This window comes from Patagioenas fasciata, chromosome 9 (assembly GCF_037038585.1).
Source record: "Patagioenas fasciata isolate bPatFas1 chromosome 9, bPatFas1.hap1, whole genome shotgun sequence".
Taxonomy (NCBI): Eukaryota; Metazoa; Chordata; class Aves; order Columbiformes; family Columbidae; genus Patagioenas; species Patagioenas fasciata.
The window spans coordinates 8,108,036-8,121,859 of NC_092528.1; the positions used below are offsets into that span (position 1 = coordinate 8,108,036).

Below are 13,824 nucleotides of genomic sequence, written 5' to 3' on the forward strand. Positions count from 1 at the left end.
AAACTTTTCATTTGCAATTTATTTGCAGGTGCTGATAGTAGATCCTACTCATGAGACCACAGCAGAGTTACTGAATGTGGCAGAGATGTTCTTCAGTAACCACATCCCACTGAGGTAATTGCTATGTTTTAATGGGAATTTTTTACATCAGTTTTATTTTCATAATTACTTTTGCAATTGTAAAATTCTCGTTGCTAGGGTGATGTAGACATGTTAGATATCATGTATTGGTGGTTGGGAAGGGCATTTATTAAATACTGTTTGTTACTGAAAATTTTTTGAATATAAGTTTTGCTACTAGTAAAACAGAGTTTGGTTTCTTTAACAGTTCAAAAGAAACTTAAAAGCAAGTACTTTGGATGAAAGGGAGATGAAAAGCAAGATTCTGATGGACTCACCATTAGAGATTCTATGTCTCTAGTTTGATTCCTGGCCCCTCTGCTCAAAATCTTGTTAGTCTTTGTCTAAGATGATGATCACAGGTGACAGTTCTATGAAGAACTGTTACTTATTGATATAACAGGTTCATGCTCTGGGGATTTGTTTGGCTGCAGGATAGGACTAGTCTTTGTGGTTAACGACTCGGAGGATGTTGATGGACTGCAGGATGCTGGTGTCGCCCTCCTCAGGGCATACAATTATGTGGCACAAGAAATGGACAACAATTATGCTTTCCAGACTGTCATGTCCGTAAGTACTAATTTTAAAAGGAAACTATGTTTTAATATTTTCAATGTATGTAAGATTATGTTAATGTGCTAATATGTACATAATGGAAGAAATTTTTCTTTGACATGGTTAGTATCAGAGTATCTCCAGATACTAGTACCACACAATACGTTTATTTGTGAAGTGCTTCTGACCCAGCTTTAACAAGTGCAACTAGGTTTAAATGTGACATTTCACAGTTCTGCAAGTTTTTCTATCCTGTCTCTTTGCTTATTCTGCCAATGAGTTCTCAGCTGATGTATCCCTTCACTATTATAATTTGTTTTGAGCAGTTCCTGTTGCATACTTCTGCTACGTTGAAGTTTATTATAGGTACTAGCAAATGCATTTTCACTTGTGGTTTGACATTGTTCAACATATCTACAAGCTGGGGCATACTGTAATATTAAACTGCTGGTGACTTGAAGACAATGACTTTTATTCTCATTTTTTTGATATATATTTGTAAGGCAAAGTAAAATCTTGTGCCTTCAAGACGGAAACAGTTACATACTTTACATGTGAGGTCTGCTGTTTTGTTTATAAGCATGTCTTGAGTTCTGAAGTGAAGCGAAGCTCTTCAGATATGCTCTACTTGAGCATTTTTTCCCCTAAGCTCCTACTTTTCCCTCACAAATATCTTCTCTAATTAAAGATGCAAGTTATTATTTAAAGACATACATGATGTTTACCTCCATTTAATCTCAGTGGAATGACTAAGCAAGGTGATTATAAGAGCTACAAGTGCTAAGGACCAGCTAATAAATATGAAAATTCATTTTGTAAACTGGCTTTTAATGCCTTATTATAATTACTGAAATACAGGTGACAGATCAACTTACCTTTGGTAAGCAAAGGAGCTTTTTGGTTGCAGCTGTAAACTTGTATTTGTATCCCTCATTCAGATATATAACAAAGTGAAAACTGGAGATCAGCTGAAAGTGCAGCATGTGGTCAGTGTTCTGGAGAAACAGTATCCTTACGTGGAAGTCAACAGCATTCTGGGAATTGATTCTGCCTACGATCAAAACAGAAAGGTAAGAATTCATTAAACAGAACTTTTTTCACTTTTTTGCTTCAGTACCATTTTGAAAATATAGCTAGATACAATTTCTTGATCCAGTTTTCTCAGTAACCAGGTAGCTATTTTGTTATCACATCGGGTGACTTCTAGTAATAATTTTATTGAAGTATTTATGTTCAGCACAAAGCTTTATATAACGTACATCATAAATACTGTAATATGTATCTTTAAAAAATCTCAATGTATAGTACCAGAACCAAGATAACTTCCTTGTGGCTCATAAGTCATGCTGGCATGGATACTTCAGTTGAGTTGAAAATTGCTTGAAAAAAATCAAGGTGATGGAACATTTCATAAGAAAACCAAGGGGTTTAATGTCTGTGAGGCATTGATGTGGGTTTTCTTTACTGGTATTTGAATACTGTGCGAGAGAAAGTAATGAGGATGAATTCAAAACGCCTTTCCTATAGGACGGCATTCATCAGTCTTTCTCAAGTAACTTCTTCTAAGTTATTTTTAGGTTTCATACTTCCCTGTATGGAGAAAACCAGGAGAGCAAATCACTATTGGATCACTTATATGTGAGATGAAGCAGATGTTAGTTGGGGCTCTATAGGGGGATATTTTTGTTCAATATTCTAAAAGAAAGAATGAAAATACTGTCTGCAGTAGCTCTGTAACACTGATGATGCTCCTGCATCTGTAAGTGAGGAACACAGTCAGGGTTATATAAACAGGCTTGTGTGCACACATGGTTTCCATCTCCTGAAGTAGGAGAGTGAAGGGAAAAGCATTTTGAGGAAATCAAAACCAGTAAGACTGACATTTTTCTATGACAGGAGAAGCTTTTTTGGTTTACATACTATACACCAAATCAAACCCAAACCAAACAAAAGCAACAGCGCCCCCTCCCAAGAAATTCCTCACACATGCAAAGTGCTGTTCCCCAGCAGAGGTGAGAGGCCGTTCTGGGGATCTGCACCTGCGCTACCTTACCCCAGTCAGCACAAACACTTAAACACTGCAGGGGAAGGAAGCCTTTAGAGAGAGCCTATCTCCAAATAAAGGACACAAGTTAAACCAACACTAAGCACTCTTTCATGTGATCTGAGCTTGGTGATGGTTGTGTCCTTAGAATACCTTGAAAGGCCTCAACAAGAACCTCTGAACAGTAGAACCTGATTAACTTCTGTCCATAACAGACTATCAATAATGATGGTGCATTTTGCAGTGGTTGGATTAAATGGGGAAATTTGTCTTGACATAATAACCCCCCCGCCCCCCAAGGAAATGTTTTTTCACAATTTTAGGAAACACAAAAACTAAAAAGAAAAAACCTCTCCCCTGTCTTACAACTATCACTGCTTTGCATTTGCTTCCATGTGCGAAGTCAGATTTCCTGTTGTGTATTTGCTATTACCAGAAAGTGCTCATTGGAATTAATTTATTTACAGTACGAACTTAATGGAATATTTTGCACTTCTGGATTCTGAAGTAACTGGTTTTGCTTTGAAGCTGTGAGAGACAAGGATGTCTCATGCATGTAAGATACAGAGAGTGTCTTATGCACTGTGTAAAATTAACATTCTCTGTATCATATAAATCTGGAAGGATGTCTTAGTGTGTTTAGAATAGACCTGTGAGGATATTGCATGGAAACTATGAACCCTTGTGGTGATGGGCTGACGTGCGAACGTTACTTCTTTCCTGTGTTTAGGCAGCGAGAGGTTACTACGAGCAAACGGGCGTAGGTCCGCTCCCCGTCGTGCTGTTCAATGGGATGCCTTTTCAAAAAGACCAGCTGGATCCCGATGACCTAGAAACTGTGACAATGCACAAAATCCTGGAGACAACAAGCATCTTCCAGCGAGCTGTGTACCTGGTAGGTGCTGAGTTTACAAGAGAAACAAGATTTGGAAAAACTGACTCAAAATTCCCTGAATATGTAATACACAAGACAACTTGCATTGTTTCTTGTCTTGGTTTGGTTGTTTTGTTGTTGTGATTTGTTTGTTTGTTTTTGAGCTCTCTAAGGCAAATATACGTGTGAAATAACAAATATTGCTTCTTTCTTCTTTCCTTCAGGGTGAATTATCTAATGACCAAGATGTGGTCGAGTATATCATGAACCAGCCTAATGTTGTTCCAAGAATTAACTCAAGAATCTTAATGTCTGACAGAGAGTACCTAGATCTGACAGGAATGAGTAAGGGATGCTTTTAATTCATTACATCTGAAGTATCTGAGTCAAAGACTTTTGCTGTCCCAGTGGCAAAGTATTAACAGGACCCCAAGTGATGTTCCAGTCCTGGTGCTCGGGGAGGTGTTATGTACAATAGCGACATTGATGTCTTCAAGTTTTTCAAAACAGAAATTTGTTTTGATTTTACAGAAACCTTTAGGGTAATGTGACTCATGAATTGAGAAATTAGCAATGCTAGCAAAAGCCAAGAACAGTCATATAATGTATAAAGCAAGAGTCTGTTTCTTATTTCTAACCTTCTTTTGAGTAGAGATTGACAGTCATCTCTGGAATTACTTAAGATTTAGCAGAACTTTTGATGGTGAAATGTATTAACACCCAGTGCAGTGATTCTGCAGGATAGTGACAGTATGGCAAAAACATTCACACAACTACCTTTTTTGAGTTGTGTGAAAAACAGTAACACAGTGGATTTTCAGACGTATACTGCATACACAAATTAACTCCAACTACGTAAGACTTGAACAATTCATTCAACTCTTTCACATATCCAATATGCAATGCAGTTATTAATGTAACTTATGAGACAAAAATCTAGCTTATGAGAAAAGAAAAATATATTCCTCGGCTTATATATTAACCATGGATATGAGACATACAAAGCAGTATGAGGAGGAACAAAATGGGGTGTGTTTTTAATGTTCTGGTAATAGTACTGAATATCTTTGGCATCTAATAACATTTTTTCTTCCCCAGATAACTTTTACGTGGATGACTTTGCTCGATTTACCACATTGGATACCAAAGATAAGACTGCTGCTGTTGCAAACAGCATGACCTACTTAACAAAGAAAGGTAACATTTGCAGTGGATTGTGAACCCAAATCTAATCTTACGTGTGCTTCCAAGCATCAACACACGCACTGAGCCTTGTTCAGGCCTGTGGGTAACGGTGCAATCTAAGTGTTAAAAATAAAGATGTTTTTATAAGGCATGACATCTACACAGAACAAGAACCTTCCCCTCTTTAAACTCGGCCTTCAATGAATAACGAATTCCCACCCAACTTGCTCTTGCTATATCGCAAATGGCCACGACAGATGCAGCTGTTACACCGATCAGAAAAGTACAAAAGGGGTTCTAGCTCTCTGCCTCATAATTCAAAATTACTAGAAGTTACATGGATTCAGAAGAAGATTGTTATTTCCCATTCTATAAGCTGTTTTAATTGCTGCTGTGTATGCACAGCTTTTTCAATGATACTATTGTTTTATTACAGTTGCACATAAAGTTAGTGTTAAAAGTCAGCTGTACCTCTCAGTGTAAGGAAAGGACGCACAGACATAATAACAGAGCTTGACCCAGCCTGTTCTGTATCTGTTTCAGTTTGAGCCAATTCCTCTTGTTCCCGTCTGTCGTCTCTACTAGACTCTCACAAGTTTCCCCAGCACTACCTCCATCCACTGCCACCTGCATGCACCACCTTAAACGTCCCCAAAGCTCCTTCTGTCTTGTATTTCCCTTTAGTTCATGTGCAGTTAGTTAGATCTGAAGAAGTTTCTTGTTTTCCCTTTGTAGTGTATTAATTAAACCCGCACCTCCACATGCTCATTTAAAAGCGTGCAGTGATTTGCAGTCCCGTGGCCTGGCAATTTCGGGTCGCTGCCTCTTCTGTCACTAAGATATTTAATAACTGGTATCTGAGCACAATAATGCTGTAGCATGTTTATCTTCTAAAATAATAGAAAAGTTATACATATTGCTGGCTCAGCAACAGTACTGAAACAGCACTGTCATGCCACTTTTTAAAGAGGGAAAATAACAGAATTGGTTAACATCCAGGTCATGATGGCATGGCAGTTCTTGGAAATGGTCTTCAGAATGATGCCTTCATGGTCTGATAATGAAACTCTTAATATGTAGTATAATTAGGGCTGTAGCATGAAAATAAATCATCAGTCTATTTGAAGGGAAGAAAACGTCAAAGCTTATTCTAAAAAAACTCTCACAAACTTGTTGCCTGTTGGACTTGAACTTTGGTGATTCAGTTATGCCCAGTACACACTGAGATTACTATAAAATTATTAATGTCTCTCTCCTTTCCCCCTTTCCTTTCTGCTTTTTGACCAGGAATGTCTTCCAAGGAGATCTATGGTAACTCATGCTTTAGCATTTCATATGTTGTTGTTCTGGGCATTTTCTGGTTCCTTTACAACAATGGCTTTAGAAGCAGCAGGAAACTGAGGCAGCTGTTTAATTGCATGTTTGCTTCAGCACTTTCTTCTCTATACAAAACTGATTTTGTGAACTAACAGCTTCAATATGAAGAACCGATACGTCTGTACTGTAGTTGGAATCTGTAAGTTACTTATAGATTCCTTTATAATTTCTAAATTTAAAAGGTAGCAAACAAACAAAAAAATCCAGCTTAGAAAGTGGTGCATGCTGTCCCATGCGGGTTTTCAGAATGAGGTAAATGAAAGCTAATCTAACAGCAATACTATTATTCTTGTCTTGCCAGACTTCATAACTTAACTTCATCTGTATCTTCCCTACGTAATTTTACTTTTTTTGAAACTTGCATGTGCATTATATTTCTCCTCCAAATGAGGAAAAACTGAAGCTTCCCTTCCCTTCACCCTCAAATTTCTCCCACTCTTGTTTTTTTGATTGCAGATGATTCCTTTGTTAGACCAGTTACTTTTTGGATTGTCGGTGATTTCGATAAACCTTTGGGGAGGCAATTGTTGTATGATGCAGTTAAACACCTGGTAGGTACTGTTTTCATTTGAACGGGTTAGCAGGGCTAATAAAGCAGTAGGTAGAGGTTTGCAAAACACAGATTGTGCCTTTTCACATTGTCTGACCTGGGGAGATCGGGTCTTCCTGCAGGGTCTCTAATTTCCAGCCTCAATATTAAATTAGTTCATCCTTTTAACCTTGTGCTGTTACTTAGCTGATTTGGAATCTGGTTTTCTGTTGAAGAAATACAAAGCTTTTGCTTTTGCATTTAAAACACACCTGAAATCTAAAACTTTCCTAATGCATCTTTTGTTAAACACAGAAATCCAGCAATAATGTTCGAATTAGCATGATCAATAATCCTAGTGAAGATCCAAACAGCAAGAATACACTTGTTGCTAAAGCCATATGGGCAGCTCTACAGACACAAACATCAAATAATGCCAAGAACTTCATCACCAAAATGGCAAAAGAAGAAAATGCAAAGGCACTAGAGGCAGGAGCTGACATCCTGGAATTTGCTGTTGGGGTAAGTTGGTACTTACAAAGGTGGGATACTTCACTTGTTCCTCTAATTAATTTTTTGGGGTAGTATGTTCATACGCAAAAGATGCAGTAACAATGGACAGTAACACTTGGGTTTGGTGCTGGTTTTGGTTTTTTTTGCTCTGAAACCTAAACTTACCTGAACAGAACAGTCCATCTAAAAATAAAGTAAATCCTCATACACATCAAAGCTACGTAACTTTGAAAAGTCAAAAAGAATGCAGATTCAGGGATCTATTTGAGTGAGTCAGCTGTTTCTTGGGGGCTGGAAGAGAACTATAATGTCTTTAAAAAGCTGAGGAAAAAAATTATCTTTCTCAAAGTAGGTTTAAAAAAGTTGGGCAATTATCACATAAGAACAGAAGAATGGAACAACTGGAAAAGTAGCAACAATTACGAGGGCTGTGGCCCTTCACATGGTAAATTGTGATAATGTCTGAAGGCAACAGGCAAAAACCAGGTTTAAGACCACAAAGAAAAGGGACCTGGGGCTAAACTTAAGCAAGATATAAAGATGTTAGTGAATGGAAACAAAAAAGGTACCATTAAAAAAAGTGTGCAGGGGTGTACTTTTCTTCCCATTTTAATGTCAAGTATACTTTTCTTTCAGGGTATGAATACCAATATTTTCAAAGAAGCCTTTGAATCTCCCAAAGTGGATTTTATTCTGTCCCATGCTATATATTGCAGAGATGTGCTGAAGCTGAAGAAGGGGCAGAGGGCTGTGATCAGCAACGGAAGGGTGAGATCAATCAGCAGACAGTAAAGGGGATGTTCCTCATATGGGAAAGAAGCTGAGCTGGAGCAGCAGAGTCCAGGGATCAGACCCAGGGTCTCAGCAGTCTTTAGGACACTTCCAATTAGATTTATTCTGACCTGCACTGACTTCTTCTTTGTACTATATGCAGTTAGTTGTTGGTCTTCTGTGCAAATTCAGATTGCTCAAGGACAGAGTTCCTTTCACGTTGGCAGTGAACTGAGTCCAACAGTGGAACGAGATGAAACGCACGGTGGTGCTGCCTCAGTTCACTGGGCAAAATGCTGCTGTATCTGGTCTGTTCCACCAGCTCTTTTTACAAGAGCCACTTAGATTAGGCAAATTATCTTATAATAGTATTTCACTGCAAATAATGAAGCCCAGCTGTGTTCAGCATTCAGTTTTCTTTTGTCATCTGCTTGCTTGTTACGTAAGAAAAGCCCAAACGAGTTCCAGTGGCTACCATATTCTTTAATGGGTTAAATATTTTAAGCAATGAGTTATAGTATTAATTTCTCTCATTTCCAAAGAGAAAGAATTGTCTAAGTAGCTTTTAGGCTTCTGCAGGCTAGACAGATTTGCTGAAGCTTTGCTGGACTACTGGAACTGGCCTGGTGTTCTATTGCTCCTTCGAGATGCAGCATTGCATGTGTAATTTAATATGCCTCATTTTTGCAAACCAAGCACTCAGTGAAAATTTTAAGCATTTCTTTTATGCCTTAGTCTGAGACTCTTGGCTCCTAATAGCTAGAATTACATTTTAAACTCTGCTGCCACTGACATTAATATCAGCCTAAACAGCTGATACTCACTGAGACTGGGCTGGAGTATTTATTTAAGATATCTTTGAATTTTGCTTCCGTGTAGCCTTACCTAATAATGCTGATTCCACTTTCTCTGTAGATTATTGGCCCATTAGAGGATGGTGAGATGTTCAATCAGGATGATTTCCATCTCCTTGAGAACATCATACTAAAGACATCAGGACAGAAAATCAAATCTCAGATTCAGCAGCTGGGATTTGAAGAAGATCTGTAAGTGAAGATGAAGCGACTTACAAAAAAGTGGTGGTACTCTTGATAACGAGATTATCTTTCTGCTCTTCTAAATGGAAGAGAAGCCTAACTTTTCATTAATATTAAGGCCATCAGACTTCTTGTGGGTTTTTCCCCCAGCTAAATCTTAACTGACACACTGTTTTAAACCATTTACCCCCAATATGTCAGGGTTTCCTAACCTGTATGTAAGATTACTACGGTATTGATTTAAAAGCAGAAAGAAGGGAAGAAAATGAGACGGTGGAGTATGCTTTCTGAATCTGTTTGCAGTTCAGCTAAGTTCAGCCTATCAATATAAAAATTACTTTAGTAATATATTTCACGGTCAGTGCTATGGAATCATGTAAATTACTTTTAACTTTTGAAAGAGAAACAGCAGGAAAAGAGGTAGAGATAAGACAATGAAAACCAGAGTTCTAGATAATTATTGCAAAAAATATATAGAGGTGAGCTAATCAAAAGAAAGTTATCTTCAGGTTCACAAGAACTGAAGTCCATGAACATGTGTTTGTGTGTTGGAGCTCATTCATAGCTAAGACAATAGTTTCTCTCATTTTTATCATGATATTTTTTCCATGATGCTGCTTGTCTGTTAAAGGCTGCTCAAGTAAGTTAAGCATGAGGTCTTTTGTGCAGAAATGTTGTGTGATTCTGAATCCTAAAAGGACAGATTTTACCAGCATTCCAAACACTTTTGCATCCATTACGGTGTTGGGAATCAAAAGAGAAATATGGGTGATAGGGTGGAGGAAGAGGGCATAGTTTGAACACAAGCTGGTTTTAGACAGAGCAGTGTTTTTTTGGTTTGAATGCTGCCAAAGCTTTTCAAAAGCTTTTGAAATTACCTACTGCACTGGAAAACACTGTAGAACTGAGCAGACTTCACCAGGTTTGTGTTGTTGGTATGAACAATTTAAACAGCTGTAACTATAAATCTATGAGACTTCCTTAATTCAGGACAAGCTGACAGACCTGTAAGTTACAATATTGCATCTTGGCACAGCTATGATGTACGAATCAATTTGCATTGAACTTTCAAGAGGCTTTACATTTTCAAGATTAAATATATTCTTAGAATAATAGACTTAAATTTTATGGAAATAATAAAAAGGAAGCAGTTGTCAGAAGCAGTTGTCTGTTAATGACAGGACCCCTCTCTCAACAGTTTCTCCACATACAGGATTGCTTCCTCATTCTTAGAGCTGCAGTGTGACATGGGGAGACTGCTGTGAAACAAGGGTCTGATCTGAATCGCTTACAGGTCCAGGAGAGGCTGGTGAAGTTCCGGAATGCAGAGCCTGTAGCATGGCTGAGCCCTAAAATACCAGCTGTTCTGTATTGGTTACACAGTTAAACCCTTTGGTACCCTCAGTAATAAGGCTGGGACCTGTTTAATGACGGATTAACCCTTAAATGTGCTTAATTCTTCAGATCTTACATAGAGAGGCAGTAAAAGTGTTTGTGTATCTGAATTCAAGTCTGTCTTCCAGCCTCTTGCTGCTCTGCTTTCTGCCTCTGGCAGAAATGTGATAAGTACCTGCATTTTCTGAGTAATTGTAAATATATATACTTCTTTTTTCAGTGCAAGTGACTTGGTAATGAAAGTGGATGCTCTTCTTTCTGCTCAACCAAAAGGAGAGGCAAGGATTGAATATCATTTCTTTGAAGAACGATACAGGTATAGGATTGCTGGCATTTGCTGAGCAATATGCTTTTCCTTATCTTTTTATGTTCCCACAGGTGGCATTTAATTAAAAAAAATAATCCAGGTAGCAATAGAGAAGTCTCCAACAGTTTTCATGGCACAGTAAGATTCCAGAAATTAGTTTTGTCTACCTATCTGTATACATGTATATGTCTATATGTACTTTTCTTCTCTATTTAGTTTCAGAAGGCACATAGCATTTAGGAAGTAATTTGACTTCAGAATAAGATAGACAGTGTTTTTCCTATGTTTATCCCTATGTTTTATACTTTAAAATTGTTTTTTCTTCTGTTTAGTGCAGTTAAACTGAGACCAAAAGAGGGGGAGACATACTTTGATGTTGTGGCTATTGTTGATCCTGTGACCAGAGATGCCCAGAGACTTGCTCCGTTACTTCTGGTATGGATACAATGGCAATTTCAAAAAGTTCTCTCAGTTCTGCAATTTTGGGATGTTTGTCTTCCTTCTTGACTGGGTGGTGACCAATGGCCTTCTATCAGTATATCTGAGCTGCGCAACACGTTTATTAGTGGAAAAATCAATTACACTATACTACACACTAATAAGATCACGGTTAGGTATCGCCTAGATAGCTTCTAGCTTCCCTATTTTAATGGTTTAGTTTACAATGACTCTGTCCTTGAGGAAGAAACTCTCTGCATCCCAAAAAGAACACCTGCAAGGTGAGGGAGCAGGTAACTGCTCTTAAAACTGCCAATTAAAGGGAGGATTGAGAATGAGCCTTCTTGAAGTCCTGTCTATAAAACAGTGGTCAGCTTGACTAGCATTTTAAGGGATGTCTTTTTCTCATTACTTTAGGTTTTGAACCAATTGATAAATATGAACTTAAGAGTGTTCATGAACTGCCAGTCCAAACTTTCTGACATGCCACTGAAAAGGTAAGCGATACCATGCCAGGGTTAAAAACCTGTTGGAATGTGCAAGCACAGAAACATGCTCAAATGTTCTACAGAACGTCTCCCTTAACAGCTTTAAGCTTGTTTATAAAATAGCACGATTTCCCACAGAGAATCTGGGGATTTGTGGATAGCATAAGGATTACTTAAGTACTTTTATTACTTAAGTTAAATAACTTACTAATCTTAATGGTGGAGTCTTGTGCATTATGGTTGGTCCTTCAAGATGAAAATTCTGACCTGTTCTAAGGTCAGTATAACCTGGGTTGCTTTGGACAAAGCCTCCTATATGCAAGAGGGAATAAAAATTTTCTGTCAGCCTCCTTGGAGACGCTGAACGTCTGGGAAAGCCGATGTTGTCTGCAAGTTCAATGAGAGTAAAATATTTGCAAAGTTTGGCAGAAATATGTTCTAATATTTTCTTTCTGAAATTTCAGCTTTTATCGCTATGTTTTGGAACCAGAGATTTTGTTCACAGCAGATAATAACTTTGCTCTGGGACCAATTGCCAAGTTTTTGGATATGCCCCAGTCTCCACTGTTCACTTTGAACCTAAATACTCCTGAGAGCTGGATGGTGGAATCTGTCAGAACCCCCTATGACCTGGATAATATTTATTTAGAGGAGGTAAGAGAAATCAGTGTGTTCCTATTACTGCATTTAAATGATGGTGGTTTTCCAGGGATTATTTTTGTAAGGGGAAAGAAAAGTAGAATTTTAAAATTGTAATGATCATAGAACTGTAGATATTAACACCTTCTACATTTGCAGAGCCCTAAATGCTTTCTAGGAGGGATGCAGATAAACCTGAGCTCACTGACAGTAAGACTGCTGTTCTCAATTACTCCTGGATGCCTGAACCATAGGCTGAAAAATACTGTAGGCTTGAAGCAGATCCTGTAGAAGCTTTGTATGTAACATTTTGGAGTGTGCTGAGCTAGAAACAATCATACACTTTTTATCAGATACCAGACCAATCACTTACTTGACTATGTTCTCCAATGTTAAAAAAATGTAATTGTAAAACAGAGCAACAGTCCTTCCCTTTTCTTATCCTAGCAGCTTACCAGTTGAGATTCCACTCTTTTTGGTCAGGGACACTCTTAACAATGTATGTATACGGTTCATCACTGGAAGGAGCTGAGCTCTTTGAGACTTTCTAGGTATTTGTTCAATAAAATTACTCTGGTAAAATAAAGTGTTATTTAATTACTATGGCTATTTTGGAGAGTTACTGAATCACTAAAAATTGGCACTTTAGAGCTAGTGAATTCAGCAGTATCTTCTCCTTACAGGTGGATAACGTTGTAGCTGCAGAATATGAACTGGAGTACCTGCTGCTGGAAGGACACTGCTATGATATTACTACTGGACAGCCACCTCGGGGGCTCCAGTTTACACTGGGAACTTCAACCAATCCTGTCATCGTTGATACCATTGTTATGGCCAACTTGGTAAGGGTTCAATTGGAACTGGCAGCAAATTCCTGGTCCTACAGTCAGCACAACCACTTGCGTAAACCATGGAGTATTTTTGAGTATGTGGGCTATGGATATGTGGTGTTACTTACACTCCACAGTTGCTTGCAAATAGCTCAGAATCATATCATTCCAAACATGGATGTCGAAAACCTTGCAGTGTATTTATTTCTCTTATCTTTTTCAAGATGTACTCCTGTCCCTTCAGCTTGCTCAGAAGAGTCTTCTGGAATATCTTAAAACAATGCCAATATTTTTAAGCAATCTCTTTGCAGGGAAGATCAGACAGTTCTGGTTTTTCTAGATAGAGTGTTCCTTAGATCATCCACTCTGTTCCTGTACACCTCAGGTGGGCACTTGTCCTGTTTTGGGACCCATTTCTGCAGGAGATCTATGGAACAAATGCAGAGAGTCAGCAGGAATAATTGACATTCTAGAAAACACAGGAAGTGTGGAGAATGGGAATTGCTTAATTTAGTTGAGAAAAGGTGAAGGAAATCCAAGTATATGATTGTTGCCTGCAGCTGCCTTTGTAAGGTAGCTGTGTAAGGGATTGGTCTGTTTTCAGTGTCCACCCTGGGCAATGAGGGAGGCAATGAACTGACATTATGGCAACGGAAGGTGGCCACTGCAATATTTTCTTGATACCTAATGTTAGTGAAAAGCTGGGATAAATTGTTTTTTGG

General features: G+C 38.2%; 1 protein-coding gene and 1 long non-coding RNA gene across 4 annotated transcripts in view; one reads left to right on the forward strand and one right to left on the reverse strand.

Moving 5' to 3' along the window:
* UGGT1 (UDP-glucose glycoprotein glucosyltransferase 1) overlaps positions 1-13,824 on the forward strand; it is a 38,162-nt gene that overhangs the window by 15,029 nt on the left and 9,309 nt on the right. Inside the window, exons 14-29 of one of the 2 annotated variants that reach the window (XM_065844485.2) lie at positions 29-114; positions 555-690; positions 1,614-1,745; positions 3,450-3,614; positions 3,818-3,938; positions 4,692-4,790; positions 6,066-6,089; positions 6,612-6,706; positions 7,000-7,206; positions 7,834-7,965; positions 8,884-9,014; positions 10,621-10,716; positions 11,040-11,142; positions 11,563-11,642; positions 12,098-12,287; positions 12,956-13,114. In XM_065844485.2, the coding sequence (XP_065700557.1) occupies positions 29-114; positions 555-690; positions 1,614-1,745; positions 3,450-3,614; positions 3,818-3,938; positions 4,692-4,790; positions 6,066-6,089; positions 6,612-6,706; positions 7,000-7,206; positions 7,834-7,965; positions 8,884-9,014; positions 10,621-10,716; positions 11,040-11,142; positions 11,563-11,642; positions 12,098-12,287; positions 12,956-13,114 (1,956 nt within the window). The remainder of the gene's footprint in view (positions 1-28; positions 115-554; positions 691-1,613; positions 1,746-3,449; positions 3,615-3,817; positions 3,939-4,691; positions 4,791-6,065; positions 6,090-6,611; positions 6,707-6,999; positions 7,207-7,833; positions 7,966-8,883; positions 9,015-10,620; positions 10,717-11,039; positions 11,143-11,562; positions 11,643-12,097; positions 12,288-12,955; positions 13,115-13,824) is intronic. The other variant, XM_065844487.2, reaches the window with a different exon arrangement.
* The window catches only part of LOC136105027 (uncharacterized), a 61,870-nt gene that overhangs the window by 14,903 nt on the left and 33,143 nt on the right, over positions 1-13,824 (reverse strand). For both annotated transcript variants that reach the window (XR_010651836.2, XR_011740456.1), the window contains exon 3: positions 1,551-1,726. This is a non-coding gene — a long non-coding RNA (uncharacterized lncRNA). The remainder of the gene's footprint in view (positions 1-1,550; positions 1,727-13,824) is intronic.